General features: G+C 36.6%; 1 protein-coding gene across 3 annotated transcripts; it reads left to right on the forward strand.

Moving 5' to 3' along the window:
• The first annotated feature begins 586 nt into the window (after positions 1–586).
• On the forward strand, positions 587–23,440 carry LOC114662221 (zinc finger protein 485-like). Of its 3 annotated transcripts, none has more exons than XM_051934688.1 (3): positions 587–1,202; positions 11,581–12,135; positions 21,592–23,440. In XM_051934688.1, the coding sequence occupies exons 1-3, from the start codon at positions 689–691 to the stop codon at positions 22,551–22,553; spliced, it is 2,031 nt and encodes a 676-aa protein (XP_051790648.1). In that variant the 5' UTR covers positions 587–688; the 3' UTR covers positions 22,554–23,440. The 3 variants fall into 3 exon arrangements, with proteins under 3 accessions (XP_051790648.1, XP_028671444.2, XP_028671446.2); XM_028815611.2 differs by having other exon boundaries at positions 587–1,190; XM_028815613.2 differs by having other exon boundaries at positions 587–839.

Raw genomic sequence — 23,440 nt, forward strand, 5'->3', positions numbered from 1 at the left:
ATACCCTACTTTTTTTGAAAGATTCCGAGGGATCTTTTATGATCACAAGACCTCTGTTTTATGTCTCATTCAAAGGACTGTGCGAATATTTGCAGTAGCGTGTCTCCATCACTGCACTAGGGCATTGGGATCCTTATACAGACCACAGGGCAAGTGTCCCCTGCTCTCCTCACTAACATCTCTTCCATTAGCAAGCCAAGCTTTTCCTAGATGATTTTCCATCCAAGTACTGGATTAGCTTCAAGTGGATTACCTCTTCTGAAGTGCAGGTGGTACGGCTGCTGGCATTGGTTAGTGTTACTGAGCCCAGTAAATCCTAAATGACTGAGGTCAGTTCCCATTAGATGAGTTGCTGGTCTGCACAACTCACCCTGATTTTTGTTCTACCACACATGGTAGATCTCTTCAATTTATGCATGCATACACCATACATAACAATACTAATCTAAAATACCACAATCTTATAAAGTAAGCAATTCTTTCCCTGTATTCCATATTTTTTACATAAAAGTGAAAAGAAATGATTAGTTTCTGGGCTATTCGTCTTTGAATTTATTCATTTCAATAGAAGAACTACAGTAATGTAGTGGAACTTTTATTTTGATACATTTCCTTTGCTGTCGCGGCCGGAAGCACCGCTTTTCTGTTCTTCAAACCTCATTGTTGCTGGTTCCGTACTCCATATAAAATGTATTATTTGTCTGCATTTAAGGAACAGTTCGCCGCCAAGATTGAAACAGAATTGAAGGTTACTGCACAGGTTATACTCAATAAACTCTTGCATTCAGTTGATGAAGTTGTTTCTGGAGCACAAGCAGAGGAATGTGGTAGAGAAAGAGGTAAAGTAATTCAAATCTCTTTGACCCTCCTAGTCGAGGAAGCAGTAAAATCGATTGTCGATGCACTCCTGTCTCGATTTGCCTATTTTGTTGACGATCACTGCTCTGATTACTTACTTGAAATGTCCAAGAAAGACAAAGAGATCACAAAACTAAAACTTCAAGGAAGAATCTTCCAGGATGAAATGAGAACGGCATTACAACACATTAGACAGGCGGACAGCATTTTCGTTCAGTGCTTGAACAGAAGTACGTGTGACACGCGAAGCGACGCGGCCAAAGAGGAGAGGGACGCCGGTTGGCTAGAAAATCGCTGCTCAGGTATGCAGTTTGGAGGAAACCAGTCAATAGGTATGGTCACACGTAGGACGGCGATCGGATTGGTTAATAGGGACGAGATAGATAGATGTCCCTGGGGGAGAATTAAATAACTATTATGACAAACTACTAACCCCTCTCATATATACATCCGAATAACTAAAAACAAAGAAAACTTGCTTTAAAAATATTTTTTGCAGAAAAAAGTAAATGTGAATAATTTGTAGTTCGGTTATTATGTGGCTACGTGGAAATGTTGTACTTACTGGACTTACACAATAAAACTGAAATGTGTTTGTGTATTGTTGCTGTTTCCCTATATATTTTGGTATATGCTAATTAATTCCTACTTTACATAAGTCCCCAAATCGTATGCATGTACAGTATATGGACAATTACGTCCACAGGGTATGATGCATTTGTTTGATAAGTTTTTTTGAGGCTATTGATTTTCATTTTTGAATTACTGTATTACTATTTTATCATAACAGTAATTTAAAAACATTTATTGATAGACTTACAGTTTTGTAAGTTTAATTTGTTTTGTATATGCAGTAGTGCCCATCGTAATAGGTTATTCCAAATTGCAGCATACAAAATGAAAGGTTAGGTACCAAATACCGTTTAGAAGTGTATGGAGCATGTAGTCATCAACCCTGAACAATGTCTTAGCCCATCGCAGTTTCATCACACTTTTAAAGTACTACATTACAAATTAGCATTTTTTTGGTGAGAATGTAAACTTCATTTTAGCAGAGTTGGTAAGTTTGGGGCCTGAATTTGGGCTTTTTTTTCAAGGAGACAGGCCTCTGTGATAAAGGCTGGCAGTGTAGTGTGGTGCAGTGCAGGGCTATTCAATTACACTTACAGCTGGGTCAGATTTTCAAACCAATAAATTTGCCTGGGCCAGATATTTTCAGCAGCCAGTAAAGTAGCAGGTAATGACAAATTTTAAATCAACACAAATGAATGTATTGAAAAACAAGTAATGTTTATTCATTGTTTCCCCTTAACATTTGGTCACATCTGACACAGGCACATTAAAAATGTATAAATAAAGCAACAACAAAAAGCTATAACTGAACAGAATCTGGGGTAGTAGCAATACTTTTTGTCCACTTTTGAAATAAAAAAAGTAAACATTTTGCTCACATCTGATCCAGGCACATCTCAAAGTGCATAAAATCAGAAAAGTGCACAGTATTAGCAGTATCATTTGTTTCCCTTTTGAAATAGGAGATCCTCCCCCAATTTAAATGGGTGCTCATGACAGGCAAATGATTTTTTTCATAGAACTTAAGCGATTTCATTCACATGGTTTTACTCACTCATAAGACAGAGGTTAAATTTTAGTTCAACAACAAAGCCTTTCCTGTTGAAATTGTTTCACCGCCCCCCAGAAACAAACTACCTGAGTAAATGTTAAGAGCAAGGCACCACATATGGCGTTAAAGTGGATTGGTACATTTATTTTAATGATTTGGCTTTAAAATTTCTTTGTAAAGAGTTCTTGGGTGTCAAGTAATGAATTATTAATTATAACTGTTATTTTTTTTTTTACTAAATCTTACTTTCCATGTTTCTTTGTTGATGAGCTCCTGTTGAAGAATTTATTGGTAACAGAATATATAGTGTGCATGCCAAAATGCCAGAAATAACTAACAAACTGGCATTTTTTGATATCATTTTAATAAAGTTTACTGTTCGCCATCAATCACAGTACCCCGGTAAAATGACTGTAATACACCTTCAGCCTTAAAGCGCAGACTTCATCACATCGATCTGTGTAACAAAACAGCAGGCAGGCGACTGCTTGTACATGTTTTCTGACGGACAGGCCAGCATTTTGCATGGAGTATGCGTTAAATCAAAAGAGAAACGGCATGCAAAGATGTGTGAACACAAGGAGATCAGTGACAATCAAACCTGAAGGGACAACTGAATTCCACAGGGCACAGATATATTCATAACAGGGGACCTATGCAGTGGGAGAAATAATTATTTGATCCTCTGCTGAATTTGTAAGTTTGCTCACTTACAAAGAAATGAACAGTCTCTAATTTTATGGTAGTTTCATTTTAATGAAGAGAGGCAGAATATCAACCAATAATCTAGAAAAAACACATTACTTAAACGTTATTAAAGTGATTTGCATGTCATTGAGTGAAATAAGTATTTGATCCCCTACAATCCAGCCAGAATTCTGGCTCCCACATATTGGCTGTGTTCCCAATGGGTTACACAGATTACAATCAATCAATAAGTACAGGTACTCCTGATCTCAGCTTATTATTTTTATAAAGCACACCTGTCCACAGAATCTATTTCTTCCATTCTAACCTCTCCACCACCATGGGCAAGACCAAAGAGCTGTCAAAGGATGTCAGGGACAAGATTGTAGACCTGCACAAGGCTGGAATGGGCTACAAGACCATCAGCAAGAAGCTTGGTGAGATGACAACTGTTGGTGCGATTATTCAGAAATGGAAGAAATATAAAATGACCATCAATCTCCCTCAGTTTATGTATTGTGTTTTTTCTGGATTTTTGGTTGATATTCTGTCTCTGTCCATTAAAGTGAAACTACCGTAAAAATTAGAGACTGTTCATTTCTTTGTAAGTGAGTAAACTTACAAATTAAGCATGGGATCAAATAATTATTTCTTCCACTGTATGACAGGCAGATGAATTTCAAATGTTTTGCATGCCTACCTTTTGTTTTGATGAGCAGTTGCGTCATATTCATCCCTTCGTTCACTATTCTGGCACAAATGTAACTAGCCTCTCATTGAAATTCACCATTTGGAATATACAGCCATCCCAACAGCAATGCTGTGTACTTAGAAATATTTTCCCGCGCGTGTCTCCAAGTGTGATGTAATTTTTGACGCGATTCCCTTGCACCCAGCACGGGATATAAAGCAGCCTTTATGCGGCTCAGGAATATGCAGGGAGGAGCCCGTACCGACACATATTAATGGCACATCTCCTTAAAAATAAAAAAATGTCCTTTTGCATCTGGTACAATATTAAAGTTTCAATCATTTCATTTGCCACTGGTGAACTTAGTAGAAGTGATAATCGCCAAAACCTATTTTTGGTTGCATTTGAGTCTGTTTTAGTTGCAGTCTGGAGCCCTGGCTTGAAGACAGGCTGGGCCACTTGGAGGTGTAGGCCTGGTGTAGTGGTTAAGGTGCTGAACTTCACCAGAGGTTGTGGATTCAAATCCTGCTACTGACACTGTGTGGCCATGAGTAAGTCACTTGACCTGCTTGTGCTCCACTTGGGAAGAAAACAAAAGAAATGTAACCATCAGCCAAATAGGTAAACAATGAACCTGCACTAATTCACTTAAGTTTCAACTACTTCTGTCGTTACCACCCTATAACCTTCAGTTTTATTTAGTGACAACACTCATTTAAGCTAATGTGACCTGCAATGGACAAGCATCTCAAGTGTCTTGCATATGAAGCTGCTAGGAAATGGTAGGCATGTTTGGAAAATGGATGCCTCAGTGTAAATAACTGGTTGATTCACAGTACTGCACACAAAGGGCTTTGAATCAAAAATTATCACCACAGCTTTAGTAAACTACTACTAGTGCATCTACACTACAAGTCAAATGTTTGGAGACATAGTTTCATGCTTTTTAGAGAAACTGATACTTTCGTTTATTAACTCTTTTAGGGCTAATTTTTTTTTTTGTTTCTTTTCTCCCAGGGCTGAATATTTTTCCAAAAACTAACATTTTTTAAAAAAGAACACAAAGCAATTGTTTAACATATCAAATCAACAATATTTACTTTTGACAAATGTTACTGTCTTGCATGTTGTATGAGCCTGAATTCTCTATGTGTTGTTTTGATGCCTATTTTTCAATTGTCTGTTGCTGCATTTTCTCACATATATTGTTAGTGTGTACTGTAGAGAGACAAGTCACCCATTTGCCATCGTGCCATGCCACTGCCACCAAGTTTTCTGCCTGCATGAAAACCGTATTGTCACCTCTTTTCATCTTCTGAAACTTTATGAACTTTATGTATGGCATTATAGCCTGGCTCACCCCATGGGATTTGCTTCTGTTTATTACAGAAGTGAATAAAACTTTGCAGCAGCACGTACCTAAGCCACCCGGGGACAAAACACGTTTGGACCAATGCTCCCTGAAGTTATCTCACCAGTTCTGTCCCATCTCTATTTGTAATGCCACAGCGCGCTTCATCTCGTCTTTCGTTGTGGGTTTCCACTTTGAATAACGAGAATGCGATGCAAAGGCAGCCCGCGATTCAAAAAAAATCTCTGCCTACCTGTTTGTCTCGTCTGACAGTAGCTGAAAAGCAGCATCAGGAAAGAGCAGCCTGAAGTACAGCAGCTGGTGATCTGTCGTGTCCAAAAACAAGCGATGCCGTCTTGTAAACTCCGGTAGCCATATCGGCTCTCAACGGATCAATGTATGTGTATTTATCCCATGCGAACCTTGCCGTACATGCATCGGCTGCGCGAAGGCACTCAACTGGCAGCAGATCCGCTCGCGCGGCATCGGCTGGTGTCTGATCAGCTGATGCCTGCTTCTAACTCTCTTGCTCGATCTCCTGATCACTGCCAATAAAGTCCGATTCTGAAAAATCAAGAGTCCGACTCCGCGGTAATGCGCAAAACAACGTCTGCCAAGTGTTTTCTTTTCTGCACTTGCTTCGCTGCCTTTTCACATGTCGGTGCCATCTTGCCATTGTTTACATTTCGCAACTCACGCACACGCAATGTTTATTTGCCGAGTCAACGAGTCTAGCATTCCTCCAAGCACAGAGGGAATGCCTGTGACGTGACAGTGAGATTTGTCGCCATTAACAGCTGATTGTCGCCCTTTATCCCTGGATGTCGACTTTTGTCGACATTCGCCTTCAACCCCTCCTGTCGACAAAAGTCGACATCCGCCCTAAAAGAGCTACGAGACCATTACATTGATTTAAATAGATTAAAATACTGAAGGAATGGCTGCTGAAAATGCAGCTTTGCAGTCATATGTGAATAATTAAAGATCAGTCATATCAAGCCATCAGCAAAACTTCCTGTCTTGACTTCAAATCAAATTAATGTTATCTTGATAAAAAGATATTCATTTCAATCAAAAACACATGACAATTTCTGCGTTTGTTCAAATTTTTCACAGATAGTGTAGGAATTTATTTAATTAAAGGGTACAAGATCGACACGTCTTTGGCAACAGCTCGTTTTTATGTTTGGCGGCAAGCTGCACTGAATCTGCATGTCCTACTTAGTATTGTATACATTGACTTTTCCTTTAATAGCTTGAAGGATATGCAGTCGAGGTAACTGGTAGTTTGGCCAGTCTATGGCACACTTATTTACACACCATTAATACAATTTGATTAGTGAATATATCATCCTTACCTTAAAATCTTTGTCCTCCTTACTTGAAAACCTCAGAAGGTGGTAAGTAAGGGTAGCACATTATGCATTTGATGTAAATTGCAATAACTTTACACCATGGGCTCAACTTAAATAACTAGTAAATTGAAGCTGAAAAATTAAATAAATAACACCACTAAAGCTGTCCATTCTGAAATGTTGCAGACTCCATTATCAGTGAGAAGTAAATCCTTTGCTTAACACTAGAATTACCAGAGCCTATGAAAAAACTCGTCAATCCGGCCCACCTTAAATCGCTTCTTAAAACCGTTCTCACCTCTCTGCCAGCATCCTTTGTCCTCTAAATGTACTGATAAAGACAAGCTGCAAGCAGCCGGCTATTCCATCCCCCCACCGACTTAGAACGTGCACGAACTTCTCCCAGCTCATGCCTTGATTGACTATCTGGGAGTGAAGTGGAGTTTTAGAATGGAAATAGATTGTTATTTAGAACACACGCAGTTCATGTGTGTTCCGTTTCCACAGCAATCTGTGTAAACAGATTGTTAAAACAGAAACTTTTTCATATTTTAGTAATGTTAAAAAATGTAGGCATAAACTATAGAATGTGTGAAGCATGAAGTCCAAATATCAAATAAACACTTTCACAAAAAGTTCAAGCATAATATGACAGTTTCTGTGGCGTAGCAGTAAGATTTGCTAGCTCACAGCGCTTCAGGTTTGCTGTGTCTCAGAGACCCCAGTTCGATTCCCCGCTGGGGAGAAAGCAGTATTTTTTTTTTCTTTTTAATCTCAAACGGACATAAAATTTATAAATTGGTATGCACTGTCAGTTAATGAGATCATTATATTTTCATGTGGGATGCTCCTTTTAAAATATTTTTTAACAATTGAGACTGCAATTAACATGAACAAGTGCCTTTTTAACTGTTATTTTTAAGATCCATAACACACAGACAGGCACAGAAGTCACTAGATATATAAATAAACAGGGAAGGCACATGTACTGAAAGAAAAAAAAGATCAACATGTGCGTTGTTCCTGCTGCACTGAATAAGCTCACGCGCTCTAACCCACCCAACCCCCCTTCATCTGACTCTAAGTAACAGCGCAAGTACAGACGCAAACCAAGTTTATGTGTGTGCTGTATAATACTGTATTATCAAAAAGAGCAGCTTACTACTGAAAACGGCAAATATAGGAGTGAGTGGGGATTGAACCAGAGACTTCTGATTACACTTGTGCTGTTACTTAGAGTCAGATCGCAGGGGAGGTGAGCTTATTCAGTGCAGCTGGAACAACACACATGTTGATCTTTTTTTTTCTTTCAGTACATATGCCTTCCCTGTTTATTTATATATCTAGTGACTTCTGTGCCTGTCTGTGTGTTATGGATCTTAAAAATAACAGTTAAAAGGACACTTGTTCATGTTAATTGCAGTCTCAATTGTTAAAATATATTTTAAAAGGAGCATCCCACATGAAAATATAATGATCTCATTAACTGAGAGTGCATACCAATTTATAAATTTTGTGTTCGTTTGAGGTTAAAAAGAAAGAAAAAAAACGCTTTCTCCCCAGCCAAAGTGATCTTTGGGTTCTTCTTTACCTCTCTCACCAAGGCTCTTCTCCCCCGGTAGCTCAGCTTGGCCGGACGGCCAGCTCTAGGAAGGGTTCTGGTCGTCCCAAACGTCTTCCATTTAAGTATTATGGAGGCCACTGTGCTCTTGGGAACCTTAAGTGCAGCAGAAATTTTTTTGTAACCTTGGCCAGATCTGTGCCTTGCCACAATTCTGTCTCTGAGCTCTTCAGGCAGTTCCTTTGACCTCATGATTCTCATTTGCTCTGATATGCATTGTGAGCTGTAAGGTCTTATATAGACAGGTGTGTGGCTTTCCTAATCAAGTCCAATCAGTATAATCAAACACAGCTGGACTCAAATGAAGGTGATCTCAAGGATGATCAGAAGAAATGGAAAGCACCTGAGTTAAATATATGAGTGGCACAGCAAAGGGTCTGAATACTTAGGACCATGTGATATTTCAGTTTTTCTTTTTTAATAAATCTGCAACAATTTCAAAAATTCTTTTTTTTGTCTGTCAATATGGGGTGCTGTGTGTACATTAATGAGGAAAAAAATTAATTTAAATGATTTTAGCAAATGGCTGCAATATAACAAAGAGTGAAAAACTGAAGGGGGTCTGAATACTTTCCGTACCCACTGTATGTATATGTGTATATATATATATATATATGTACATATATATATGTATATATGTATATGTGTATCTGCGGTGGGTTGGCACCCTGCCCGGGATTGGTTCCTGCCTTGTGCCCTGTGTTGGCTGGGATTGGCTCCAGCAGAACCCCGTGACCCTGTGTTCGGATTCAGCGGGTTGGAAAATGGATGGATGGATGGTATATGTGTATATATATATGTACATATATATATGTATATAGATATATGTATATATGTGTGTATATATGTATATATATGTATGTATATATATATATATATATATATGTATATATATGTATACAGTAATCCCTCGCTATATCACGCTTCGCCTTTCGCGGCTTCACTCCATCGCGGATTTTATATGTAAGCATATTTAAATATATATCGCGGATTTTTTGCTGGTTCGCGGATTTCTGCGGACAATGGGTCTTTTAATTTCTGGTACATGCTTCCTCAGTTGGTTTGCCCAGTTGATTTCATACAAGGGACGCTATTGGCAGATGGCTGAGAAGCTACCCAACTTACTTTTCTCTCTCTCTCTCTTGCGCTGACTTTTTTCTGATCCTGACGTAGGGGGATTGAGCAGGGGGGCTGTTCGCACACCTAGACGATACGGACGCTCGTCTAAAAATGCTGAAAGATTATCTTCACGTTGCTACCTTCTGTGCAGCTGCTTCCTGAAGCGGTGCTTCGCATACTTAAAAGCTCGAAGGGCACGTATTGATTTTTGCTTGTTTGTTTTTCTCTGTCTCTCTCTCTCTCTCTCTCTCTCTGCTCCTGACGGAGGGGGTGTGAGTTGCCGTCTTCAACAGCTTTGTGCCGCGGTGCTTCGCATACTTAAAAGCCAAACAGCCCTATTGATTTGTTTGCTTTGCTCTCTGTTTCTGACAGCCTGTGCTCCTGACACGCACTCCTTTGAAGAGGAAGATATGTTTGCATTCTTTTAATTGTGAGACAGAACTGTCATCTCTGTCTTGTCATGGAGCACAGTTTAAACTTTTGAAAAAGAGACAAATGTTTGTTTGCAGTGTTTGAATAACGTTCCTGTCTCTCTACAATCTCCTGTGTTTCTGCGCAAATCTGTGACCCAAGCATGACAATATAAAAATAACCATATAAACATATGGTTTCTACTTCGCGGATTTTCTTATTTCGCGGGTGGCTCTGGAACACAACCCCCGCGATGGAGGAGGGATTACTGTATGTATATATATATATATATATATATATATATATATATATATATATATATATATATATATATATATGTGTATATATATGTATATATATATGTGTATATATATGTATATATATATGTGTATATATATGTATATATATATGTGTATATATATGTATATATATATATGTGTATATATATAATATATATATGTATATATGTATATATATATATGTGTATATATATATGTATATATGTATATATATATATATGTATATATGTATATATATATGTGTATATATATATATGTATATATGTGTATATATATATATGTATATATGTATATATATATATATATGTGTATATATATATATGTATATATATGTATATATGTATGTATATATATGTATATGTATATATATATATATATATATATATATATATATATATATATATATATATATATATATATATATATATGTATATATATCTCGGCGATCGAACCTCAGACGTCAGCGTCAGAGGCAAAGCCTCTTTACGTTGCGCCACGGCGTGCAACTTTCTATGATCTGCTTCTCATAACTGAAGAGGGCACCGTGGAGGATGTTTGTCGACTTGCAGACCAACCACAGGCGTTACCTGGTAGGTAACCACCCATACAATCAGATTGTGATTCAGACTACGAATGTCATGAATATAATTACCCCGATCTACATGCTGTCAAATAAACGAACCACACGCCATGGCACAACGTAAAGCGGCTTCACCTCTAACGCTGACATCCGAGGTTCGATCCCCGAGAGGGGGTGCAGTGAGTGTGTACACCTGATGAGCCCAGAATTAGGGCGAAACATGTGTCGCGTACTCTTTGCATTATTTGACAGTAAACTATGCAATATATATATATATATATATTTATATATATATATATATATATATTAGGGGGGTAAGCCCCCCCGGCACCTTTGGCGCCCAAACCCCAGTTGTGGCCAGTCTGGTGCTTGCGTTGTGAAGAGGGGGGCTGAATGCAACCCAATCCTCTGAAACCCCTCTTAAACAGTGATATAATGGGAAACAAATAGTTTTTTTTTTTTTACCTCCTTTTTGCTCGATCAGCTGCTGCCATGCCACATGATCTGCATCTCATGCGGTGCTTTGAACATTTAAAAGCTTGTACAGCAGCTGTCCTACTCTACTTTTCGGCCCTGGGCGTGGTTAAATCTCTTGGCACTCTTGCTCAAGTCTCATCTCACGGGACGTGAGCTCTTGATAGTTTTTAGTTTATAATTTAAAAACGGAATAAGAATCTGAAAATCTAACAACATCACATTAAAGTTCGATAAATTCTGAAAAGAATGATACCAAACACATATATGTAGGTTTTAAAATAAGCCTGATTTAAAGCATCACAAAAAAGTCACATAAAATTGTTGCACTTTTAGGCTTAGGATTTTATATATATATAGAGTAGATATATATGGCAATGTATATTTATATATATGTATATGTGTTTATTTTTTGTATATATAGGTATTAGGTATCCTTTATAAGTAGTCATTAATGGTAGGCCGATATGTACTATAGCAGTATTAATATTATTATTTTATTTGTTCTAGATGAAGGTAAAATATTTCAAAGGACTAAAGATGAGCGCCATACCTCTAATAAACAGAATGAGAAGATGTCAAAAACTGTTTCAATTGAAGATATTCATAGTGGATATTTTGGCATTACAGTTACACAGAATGTGAAAGAACATGATGCCCTCCATATTGGAGATACTGACATACACTTTTCTGACCCTAAACAGACGGAAGCAACAGCAAAAGAATCTGGATATCTGAAACTTTGCATTCAGCAAGAACAGTTATCAGCCGGTGAAAACGATCCATTGCATATTAAAGACGAGGCTTCAGAGGAAGCATTTGTGAAAGTTAAAGAGGAAGATGTTGCGCAAGATATTGACCAGACTACAGAACAGAATTTGACTGCATCTGACTATTCAGGAGCGACTGAACTAGAAAATCTTGAGCTGAGACATTGCTTTTCTCAAGAAAATTCTTTACTCAGTGATAATGACAACTTGAAATTTCAGGAAGGGGAAAAATCTATTCAGTTTGTCACCACAATGCCACAAGAAAACATATCAGTTACCAGTCAGCATACAGCAAGTAAGTTTAACTAAACTGTTCACATAATGAGTGTAACTGACCTGAGGAAAAAACGTACCAGAAACACCTTTTTTATTTTAAGGCCACAATAATATCTATTATTTTTAATTAATTTATTAATTAATTAATTTATTTTTATAATTTTTTTATATTGCTCATTTCGTACACTGAATGCAGCTCAATGAACCTTACACAGAGAATATAATATTAATTGCCATAAAAGGATAAGTTCGGTATTTTGTTAAGTTTTATCTTCACAAACATGGTATATACTGTACGCATTTACTATGCGGAATTGTGTTCAAAAGTTAAGTGCTTTCTATAAATTAACAAAAAAACAAAAATACCTTGTAAACACTGGTGCTTTACAGTGGAGAGTATGGGGCACAGAGGGATAACTTAAAAACGTACAAATACATACATTTTTCAAGCTAAGACAGTTGTCAAGTATTGATCGTGCTTTCAGTGTTTCTGATGCCTGTTTGTAAAGAGAAGAGGGATCTGAAAATAATCATTTTATCATATATTTCTGGTACTCTTTTTCTCATGGTAAGAATATGTTTTCTTTTCACTTGTGTGAGTATTCACATTAATACAAAAGTAAATCAAAACAGAAACAACTACGTGGTACAAAAAGTTTACTGGGATTTGGTCTTTTGAGAGGAAACCATGTTCCCGAGTGTGAAAGGTTGTTGCGCAGGAAGACTAAGTGCTGAACTATCGTGCAGAGCTGGTCTTCTTTTAAAATGGCTGAATTTAGTGGTATTTGATTGTTCACAAATAACATATACAAACCATTTTAACAATGTGGGTGTAATCATAAGACACAGATCAATACTTAACAACTGCCTTGGCTTAAAAAATAGACATGTTTGCTTATCAATAGTGTGTGAATTTAGTGTCACCCTGTGTTATACCCTGTGATGCCTTTTGATCTGCTCTTATTCCAACTGAAACCAGAAAATGATGTTGTTCAACCTGACTAAAACAGAAGGAATTAGAGGTTTATGAGCTGCCAGATGCAAGTATACAGTATGAACAGAGTGGTAAATACAAATGTGTTCATAGATCACAAATTTAAATTTATCACTGTGACAAAAAACTGCAATAAAAAGGGTTTACTATTTTTCTTTAAGGGAATGTTTGATTGTAAGGCCTATCTGGAATTATAAATTTTAAATTTCTTGCACCTGTTTTTTCTTTTTTTGGGATTATGTGTGCATGTTTTTGTTGATAGTATAATGTGCATTCAAGCAGATGGCATGACTGTGTTTTAGAAAAGAATACCTTTAAGAATATGTATCTTTCATTGAATTTGTTAAATTTCATAAAGAAAGTATCTGTTTTGCTGTTTTTCTGCAAAATATAGTAGTGAAGTATTAAATCGTCCAATTTTTACTGCAAAAGACTCTATTTAAATTAACATCACAAAAAATGAATTTTTCAGCCCCTGCTTTTCTAAGCCTTATAGTAATTTAGCCTTTATGTGAGGTATTATGGTAGCACAGTGTCTTTTTTTCTGTAAACTTCCTGTAAAGAGAAAGAAGCAAGGTAGACTTTACCAGAGAGAGAAAATTGGAATATTAGCTTTTAAATGAATGAAAATGGAGTAATAAACTGAGAAAAAAGGAATCAGTGTGCAGACTTGTACAATTACAAAAACTGCAAAAAAAGCTTAATGTATTCAATCGTTTATTACTTCCCTTAATTAAAAGAGAAAAAAATTAGTTTGGACAGTGAGCCATCTTGTGTTAAGTACAGCAGCTTAATGTTTCAATTAAAAAAAAAAAAAAAAAACTAAAGAAGAAGTTGAATTTGCTGCTTAGTAAACAACTAGGGGGCTCTGCCCCCTGCTCGCTTCGCTCGCCAACCCATGGTGTTGGGTAATTATAAATAGCGTGATGTATGTATGAGATATAGCATAGTGTGAAGGTGTAGATGACGCATATAGGAAGCCAAGAATAAATTGCAAGGCACAGTGTAAAGATTTATCGGAAAATTTCTTTGTACACAACATTAGTAGTAAAGATGGTGTCTTGTTCTTGAATGAGTTTCTCTTGGCATGGATCATTTATAACCTTAACTTTAACGTCAGATGAACGTCGAACTCGTGAGAAGGCCACATAAAGTTGTCCATGTCCAAAAACGGGGTCAGAGAGGTAGATGCCAACCTTGTTCATGGTTTGGCCTTGTGATTTGTTGATGGTCATGGCAAATGCAGGTTTAATGGGGAACTGTCGCCGTTTAAGTGTAAAAGGTAATTCTAGGTCAGAACTTGTAAGGTGAAGTGTAGGAATCAGAACAGTATTGTTAGCATGTGATCCTGTAAGAAGTTTTGCTTCAATAACATTGTGTGTCATGGTGTTGACGACTAAACGTGTACCATTGCATAAACCTTGCTTAGTGTTAAGGTTTCTTAATAGCATGATTATTGTTCCGATTGTAAGGTTAAGATTGTGTTGTGGTAATCCGGCTGGGTTAATAGTGTTCAAATATTGTAAGGGGAAATTAAGATGGTCATTGTTGTCATCAGAGTCAACTTTGTCAGAGCTTAGAAAGAGCCGTGCCTCTACAGGAAGTAATGCAATGACTTGGTTATTTATGTGATCAACATTAATATTTTTTGGACATAATATAGTCCGTTGTGTTTAAAGGGGTATTTGGTCTAATGAGATTGCTGTTCCAAATATCTCCGTAATAAGTCGTCGCAGATAAAGGCTTGAGGAATTGTAATAATATCTGGGTGAAGTTCATCTGTATTGGTGAGTGTACCATCTCCCAGTTGTAATAACCAATTGCTATATTCTGGATCTGGACATCGCATGTTTTATACCAACTGTATCTTTTGAAAGCAATGCCAATTGTCCGCGTGACATTTTTTCTTCCGCGGTTTTAGAAGCGCGTTGTAGGCGCCGACATTTATTGTTTTTTTTGATGCGGGTTCATGTTTGTGGTCCCGTTACTCGAGCCGTCTCGTTCTGTACCCGTGATCGTGAATTCATGACTTGTTTGTTCTTTATCGTTAGTAATATGGATAAGTAATAAGGAGGATCGCACTCACTGTTAATATGCAGACTGTTCGTTTCTTTGTATTATTACCAATCAGGTGTCGCGCCTGTATATGTATTGTAGTCCGGTCTCTTGTTGTTTATGTATGACGTCGTCTGCGTATTTTAAGGTGGACTGAACAATAGCTGAGCGCATGGCATGTGGAGCAATAGCTAAGCACTGTCTAAAATCTCCTCCTAATAAAAGTACCTTTCCTCCAAAGGGAATATTATTATTCATCAACGCAATGCCAATTGTCCGCGTATTTTAAGGTGGACTGAACAATAGCTGAACGCATTGCATGTGGAGCAATAGGTAAGCACTGTCTAAAATCTCCTCCTAATAAAAGTACCTTTCCTCCAAAGGGAATATTATTATTCATCAACGTTTGTAGAAGTTTATCAATGGTGTTGAGTAAGTGACTGGATGCCATTGTACATTCATCTATAATTAATAGTTTTGCAAGACGGATGTCACGTGCATTGTTACTGTTCATTTTCATAGTGGATACCGATGTTTCTGTGATTGGGACCGGTATTTTGAATAAGGAGTGACATGTGTTTTTGGAGCCGAGACATTTTTTCTTCCGCGGTTTCAGAAGCGCGTTGTAGGCGCCGACGTGTATTGTTTTTTTTCATGCGGGTTCGTGTTTGTGGTCCCGTTACTCGAGCCGTATCGTTTTGTACCCGTGATCGTGAATTCATGACTTGTTTGTTCTTTATCGTTAGTAATATGGATAAGTAATCGTGTGTTTTTTTTGAGGGGCGCGTTGCCTCATTTTTTATTTCTGTTAGTGGAGGGGGGCTTTGTGTGTCATGGGTCTGAATCCTCTTTTTTGTGTGTGTCCTGTTTCGTGTGGTATGGGCTTCGTCTGGCGCTTTGTTGCATGGGTCTGTTGCTATGGGTGTGGAGCATCATTTCTCATTTTCCGGTGCTTGGAGGGTTTCTTCGTATTATTACCCATCAGGTGTCGCGCCTGTATATGTATTGTAGTCCGGTCTCTTGTTGTCTATGTATGACATCATTTGTTGGCGTGCGTTTTCTTTGAGGGGCGCGTTGCCTCATTTTTTATTTCTGTTAGTGGAGGGGGTCTTTGTGTGTCGTGGGTGTGAATCCTCATTTTTGTGTGTGTACCGTTTCGTGTGCTATGTGGCGCTTGCGTCTGACTCCTTTGTTTTTGGTGTGCTAGGGGCGCGTTGCCTCATTTCTTATTTCTGTTAGTGGAGGGGTGCTTTGTGTGTCGTGGGTCTGAATCCTCTTTTTTGTGTGTGTCCTGTTTCGTGTGGTATGGCGTTTGTGTGGCGCTTTGTTGCATGGGTCTGTTGCTATGGGCGTGGCGCATCATTTCTCATTTTCCGGTGCTTGGAGGGGGGCTTTGTGTGGCGCCTGCACACTTCGTCTTTTGCGTCCACGGCCCATGTCCCTGCGTCCATCCGGTTTACCATTCTCGTTTAGTAATATGGATAGGCTTTTTAACTTAATAGCAAAATCGGTCAGTTACTTATGAATGGCTAAGCATGTTCGCATTATACAAACATCTTATGAATATTTGATAGATTTGTGGATTTTTAAAAATGTTTTTACAGTGTTTATTATTCATTTGGTGCGTTATATGGTACAAGTTTTGGTAAGAAACAAGTACTGCATAATTAAAATAGTAATCCATACTTTTAATTACACAATTAGGAATGTGTATCCAGTACACTGTAAAATAAGTAAATAAATAAACATTTGTATAAATGTAGTAAATGTATATTTTAACATCAAAAATGCTGTAGTGCAATTAATGATTAAAATGATTAAAACATATAAACGCATATATATATATTTACATTTAAACTGTGTTTAACTGCCAATATCAATTCATTGAAGCAATGTGTGAGCATATACATATACAATAAAAGAGACAAGAAATAATGAAGGGTTCAGCAGTATGTCTTTATAAAAAATACTTTCTTTCAGTTAAGCTGTGTTTCAGATAAGTACATTATAGAAGAACTTAAACAATATAACAGCATCTAGTTATGAGAAGCATTTTATTTTATTTTATGCCATATGTATTAGGACAAATATCTTCTATACATATTTTTAAAAAAATAAAAAGCATGTATTTTAATGTAATTTTACTTATTTTAGTGTTTGTATAGTCATTTAGCAATAAGCCAACACAATTTCATTTTGTTAACAAAAAAAGAAAAGGTAATGCCTGTGGTATATAGTTTTAATTATATAAATATCAAAGTTAACAGTTTAATATGGAACATTCTGTAAGGCTTCTAAGCATTGGTCATAACGGTTTTAAAAGGGATAAGAAAAAAATTGAATAAAAAATCTGAACTGTATCAGCCAATTCAATTACATGAAAGTGGTGATTGGTATCGGCCCTAAAAAACTTAATCAGAGAATCCCTAAATTATACGTTTTAGAAGTATTGGAATTAATACTTGGTAAACCCTGTCTTGGAGAATAACAGAGCACTGAACCTCTCTGCTGCTCTACAAAGAACATGTCACTCTTCATGTAGATCCTTAATAGTCTTGTGCCTGTAGAATTACTCTCAATTCAGACCACAGATTTTCAATAACATTCAAGTTGTCACTCCAGGGAGTTGTCCATGGCAAAAAATGTATGTTTTGTCCCACAACCATTTTTGTGTATTTTTATTTGTATTTTTGGGGTCATTATTCAGTTAAAATGTCCATTCCTCAGTCTCTTGACAGAAGAAACTAGGTTTTGCATATTCTGTTACTTAGTGAAAGTCAATATGCCTTCAGTAATAACAGGAACTTCTGAACCAGCACCTGGAAACGTCCCAACAATCATAGTTTACTGTGGTTATGTGGTGCTTTTCCTTGCATGCAGTTACTTGTTGCCAAACATGCTAATGGTGTGCATAGTCAAAAATTTAAATTTTGGCCTTATTTATACATAATTTAGCATTTCACAGAGTGATATCCTTGTTAAATAATATTAAAATTCACACAGGCAGAATCCACAACTGAATTAGGACATAGGACTGTGGATCTTTGAGGCAGCAGCACATATAGTATCACCCCATTTTAATTTCTGTTATTGTCATTCAAACTTGACTTTGATGATCAAAGCATTGTCTTGATAATCACAGGTGAAAAATCTGAGGAGTAATTGAATAAAAACAGTAAAAGCAGGAGTAGCTGAATGATAAGTAAAAGTAGTCCAACCCCATACAATATGCACACTAAAGCTGCCTTGTCAGTTAGGAGCGATCAACCATGTCTAACCACAATGACTTGGTTGTCATATTCTGTTAGTAGCTGTTTTTTTATTTATTGCTGATAAAACGAGAACACATACTGTAAACATTGTAATAGCAGCTTGAACTTGAGTAGAGATTCTCATAAACTTGGATGAGCAGATTAGCATGTCTGCTTTGAAGCAGACCTGAGATAGACAGCAGTGAAGTGAGCAGCACCGCCGCTGCACTCAGATTTATAAGAATGTCTACCTCTGAACAAAGAGCACTACTACTTAAAGTTCAAGGTACAAAGTTGAAAAGTGGGAAAAATGTTTTTAGAAGACCACTCAAGTTCAATAAAACACCTTCCGGGGATTTTCATGTTTCTCGCTAAGAATCCACCCACTTCCCCTTTTTCTAGTGATGTCATTTCTGTTTAAATTTTCTTTACTTTGTGTTTTCAATTTTTTGTTTCTGCTTTCATTTTTGGTTTGTGCTTGCATCTTTCTTGCTGCCATTGCTTTGTTTGCACTTTTTTGTTGCATTTTAATATTTTTTGGCAATGTTATTGTTTTGTTTGTATTTTCATAGTTTTTTTCTTTCTTTTTTTGTTCTTTTTTTTGTTTGCATTTTGAGCAACAAGGCCACCATACTTAATCTTCTTACATGCATATACACACTGTTAGTTTATCTAAGTTTAAATGTTTATAATCTAATAGCAACAACACATTGCATATCTCCCAATATTCTTCAACCTTATTTGTATACATCTCAGCATTTCCACTCTGTTACCATCCTGAGTCATGATCATGTGTTTGCTTCTCCAAGTCTTCTTTCTAAAAAGGCACTAACTTGTTAAACTCCTGTTTAAATACACACAATCAAAACAAAGCTAGCTTTCCCTTATGAGCTTTACAATACTGTTACACAGTTATATTAACTTAAAAGCTGCATCTTAGCTAAATAATCCTATAATAATTCTAACATTCGCACAAATTCAATAGTACAAGTTATTATTATTATTACTTATTTAACAAACTGTCAAAATAATTGTTTTTTCACCCTAATACAGATATAGTTAATACTTTATTTGTTTTCAAAAGGAAATGAAGACACAAAAAGTATTTTAAAAAATATAAACATAATAAACAACAACAAACACAAAAAAGAACCTCTGTTGTGAATCATAAGAGAGCTGTTGCTATCTAATAACAGACTTGTAGGTGGAAGTTTGGTGGATCAGATTGTGGTCATATCTGCCCAACATGTTTGCATTTAAAAGCTTTGAACATTTAAGTATATCAGGTCCAGCTTGTTGTGTCCATGAATGGAACATTATACATGCTGATGGAAGTTTGTTCCTTTCAAAATTCCCCTTACAGAAGTCACCACAATTCCATGATCAGAATGATTCATCATTACAATGTTGGTAACAGGGGGAATCTTTTCTGCTGCTGAGTCCCTGTTTGCAAAAGGAAGAATATAAACATTAATCAGGATGATATAACTTGTCTCACTAGGCAGTAACATGGAGGAATTCTGGTAACCAGTATTTCAATTTTTGGATTACACATTTTAGTTCTATACTGATATGTTCACTTTTACACCATTATTCATTCACTTAGATATCCAGTCCCCCTTTTGCCTTTTTCCAGTCCATCTCCTTTGCATCAGATGAAATTCATTCAAGTAGTGCCTGGAATAAGAGGTTTAATCCATCATTCACAAAATGCCACAGTACCTGAATGTGCTGTGACTCGCCACAAGAAGTGACAGTTAATCCATATTATTGTAAAGCAATTGAACATTCCTCATTACAGGTCCACCCACCTTATCCATGGGTATATGGGTCTAGGAACCCTCCCTAAGTGGATGCACAGGACCTATATAGATGATAGATAGATATATAAAAGCATGAAGACAATTGTGTGTACAAAGCAATCACAAGGTCGTAGACAGTAGGACTGAGGACTGGCTAGACTTGGGTATGCTGTGACTCAGCAATGTTGTTTCTTGTGTGTATTTAGTGTGCAGTGCTGCCCATGGGAATTTCAAATATTCTTTACCGAGAATATTGTGGATTTTTTTTTTTTTTTTTTTACTATTTCTGAACAAAGTTGGTCAAAACCACAGATGCCAAACCCACAGATAAAATGAACCAACTGTGTATGCAGGCAGGCCAGTTCTAAAACCCATTCAACCATACTATTATCCTCACTCTGGTTCTTCACTCTTTCCATCTTCTGGTGAGCTTCTCTACTGATATGGTGTCATAGAGCTTCTTAGATGCTAGTGATTTCAGTGCTACTAACTGACTATGGAATATTTCATATATCCTACTTTATCTTCCTCAGAGTCTCTTACATTCTCAAATGTTGCAGGCATAAGGTAGGCTTCAGATCCTGTTTGCTTTCCCTGTGACTTCTTCAAAGTTTGCAGCTTGTCTGAAAGGCAGTTGAGATAAGGTGATGTTTGGGTTTGTGATGACATAGCAAAAGTTTAAAATCCATTTATACATTCCTAGTGACATATCCAATCACAATTAATCTTAACATTAATAACTTTTGAACAGACTTATGGAACATTTCGATTATTGCCCTGACTCTGCTTAATGGTATTTTTAGCTGTTTATATATTTTTTAATCCATTACCAGATCTTTGTAGGTTTAAAGCAATCTGTTTTTTCAGCTGAAAGCTCTTGGTTCTGTATTTTTCTGAGTATAATTGTGCAAACTCCTTATTTATACACCAGGGAAATAGACTGAGACCAACCAAAAGCATAGAATTTCCATTTTTGTTCAGTTTTATTTGAAAATGTCTTTCTTTATGGACGCTGTTATTTTTGATCTCTGTATAATAGAGAAAAGTACCAGTTCTCAAAAAAACCTCTTTTTTATTAACTTTTATTAGAACAAAAGTAGTAGTTTCCCCAAACTTCAAGCAGAACGTTTGTTTCATTATACGATATTGCTTATTTTATACAATCCATTTTGCTCCTTTTTACAAATTTGGAAAAACTTTCTTGAATGTATTATTAATGAATGGATGATATGAAGGATTCATCATAATGATAACATAGTTTTAGTTTGCTTGTCTGTTTAAGGTAATCTGTCTGTCTGTTACTGTAATGTGTGGAATATAAGGGTTTTGTTAAAATATTGGATGCTCAATGTTTTTTTATTTTTCCAACCTAGGTGAAATTCAACAGATGGGTCTAATGACAGATGGACTTTATAAACCTTGCTCTCAAGATGATTTCAAGAATGAGTGTAATGGAGACATTGACAATGGTAAATGCATGGTCAACTCTCTGTTTGATCCAGGAACACTGCTGGATTTCAAATGCAGTGCTCTTCCAGTAGTAAAATTAACTAGAGTGGATGCACTGTGGAAGACACAGCAGAAATGTCACAAAGACTCTGTGAACAATGTAGACACGCACAACTGTGCTGAATGTGGAAAGAGTTACACAAAGAAAATTAGATTTGAAGAACATCAGAGAATCCACACAGGCGAGAAACCACATGTTTGCATATATTGTGGAAAGAGTTTTAGAAAGTTAATTTCAATTAAACGCCATACTTTGACTCACAAAGGAGAAAAACCATATTGTTGTAATGTATGTAAAAAACGTTTCAGAAGAAAAAGTAGACTTCAGGAACACCACCGAATTCATACAGGAGAAAAAAAGTATATTTGCTCAAAATGTGGAAAGCAGTTCAGGCTGAAGAGTTCAATTCAAGAACACCTAAACATTCACTCTGGAGAAAAGCCATACTCTTGCCCTAAATGTGGGAAGTCATTTAAAAAGAGGAAGAATCTTTTAACACACCAGATTCTTCACACTGGGGAAAAGTCATTTGATTGTCCTGATTGTGGCAAAACATTCAGAAAAAAAAAACGCCTTCAAAAACATCAAGCTATTCACAATGAAGAGAACCCAGTTGATTGTGCTGTGTGTGGAGAGAAGTTCAGTAAAAAGAAATTACTCCAAACACATGTACGGTTTCACAGTGAAGACAAGCTCCTTAGCTGTTCTATTTATAGTAAGAAGTTCCTAACAATGGAAAAATTATATGTATGTAATGTTTGTGGAGAGAATTTTACACTGAAAAGTAAACTTGATGCCCATAGCAGAGCAGAAAAGTCACCTTGAGATGTAAAGAGTGGTGTTATCCGTGGCATAAACATTAGATAGTTGAAAGCTGTTTAAATAGCCTGAAAGTTTTTTGTAAGTGTGTTCATCATTATAAAAAATGCAAAAAAAAAACATTTTATTTGTACAAATAAAATGTGAAACTTCATTGTTTCTCACTCAGTTTAAAAAAATAAGAAATAAAGTTCCAGTTTTTCAGCATTATTAAATTCATTTGTTTATTTTCAATGCTTATTCGAAGCTGGGTTAGGGGGGAACAATCTTAGCAGTGAGGCCCAGAAGACCTTTTCCCCAGCCACACTTGTCAGTTCATACTGTGGGATCCTAAGGTGTTCCTAGGCCATTTGGGAGATAAAATCCTCCCAGCAAGCCCTGAGTCTTCCCCGGGGCGTCCTCCCAGCTGGTTGTGCCCATAATTTGATCTCCCTTAAACATCCTGGAAAACCAACAGCTATTCCCAAAATTTAGTGATTTATAAATTGGCTGATATAAAATAATGACTGCTGTAACCAAATGTAATTGTCTAGCTGTAAGGATTTCAGAGCAACTTCAAAAACAAAGATCTTCATCAAAATTTGAACTGTTGAAATATTAGAATATTTTTTCATCATTCTACAAAAACAATATTTTCAAACCCACTTAATGTCAGTTTGGGTCCCTTGGGTAGAACGCCTTTCCCAAGTAGTATGGTTATCACGATACCAAAATCTCAAATTTTAATATCATACTAAGGAAAGTGTTGAATTTCAATACCATTTTGTAACTCAATACAAAACTGTTTAAATAAATTGCAGTTCCGTATGCATTCAAATCTTCACATTGATGGAAGCAAATACAAGAAATTTTAGTCTTTAAATGCAAATACAAAGTATGTGTAATCTTTTGTA

This window comes from Erpetoichthys calabaricus, chromosome 12, assembly GCF_900747795.2.
Source record: "Erpetoichthys calabaricus chromosome 12, fErpCal1.3, whole genome shotgun sequence".
Classification (NCBI taxonomy): domain Eukaryota; kingdom Metazoa; phylum Chordata; class Cladistia; order Polypteriformes; family Polypteridae; genus Erpetoichthys; species Erpetoichthys calabaricus.

What these genes read in the sequence shown, in the direction of transcription:
- LOC114662221 (XM_051934688.1), top strand. Translation starts at nt 689, where the DNA reads ATGTATTATTTGTCTGCATTTAAGGAACAGTTCGCCGCCAAGATTGAA. An exon ending in GTCAATAGGTATGGTCACAC is followed by an intron (nt 1,203 to 11,580) that starts GTAGGACGGCGA and finishes TATTTGTTCTAG; the next exon opens with ATGAAGGTAAAATATTTCAA. An exon ending in TACCAGTCAGCATACAGCAA is followed by an intron (nt 12,136 to 21,591) that starts GTAAGTTTAACT and finishes TTTCCAACCTAG; the next exon opens with GTGAAATTCAACAGATGGGT.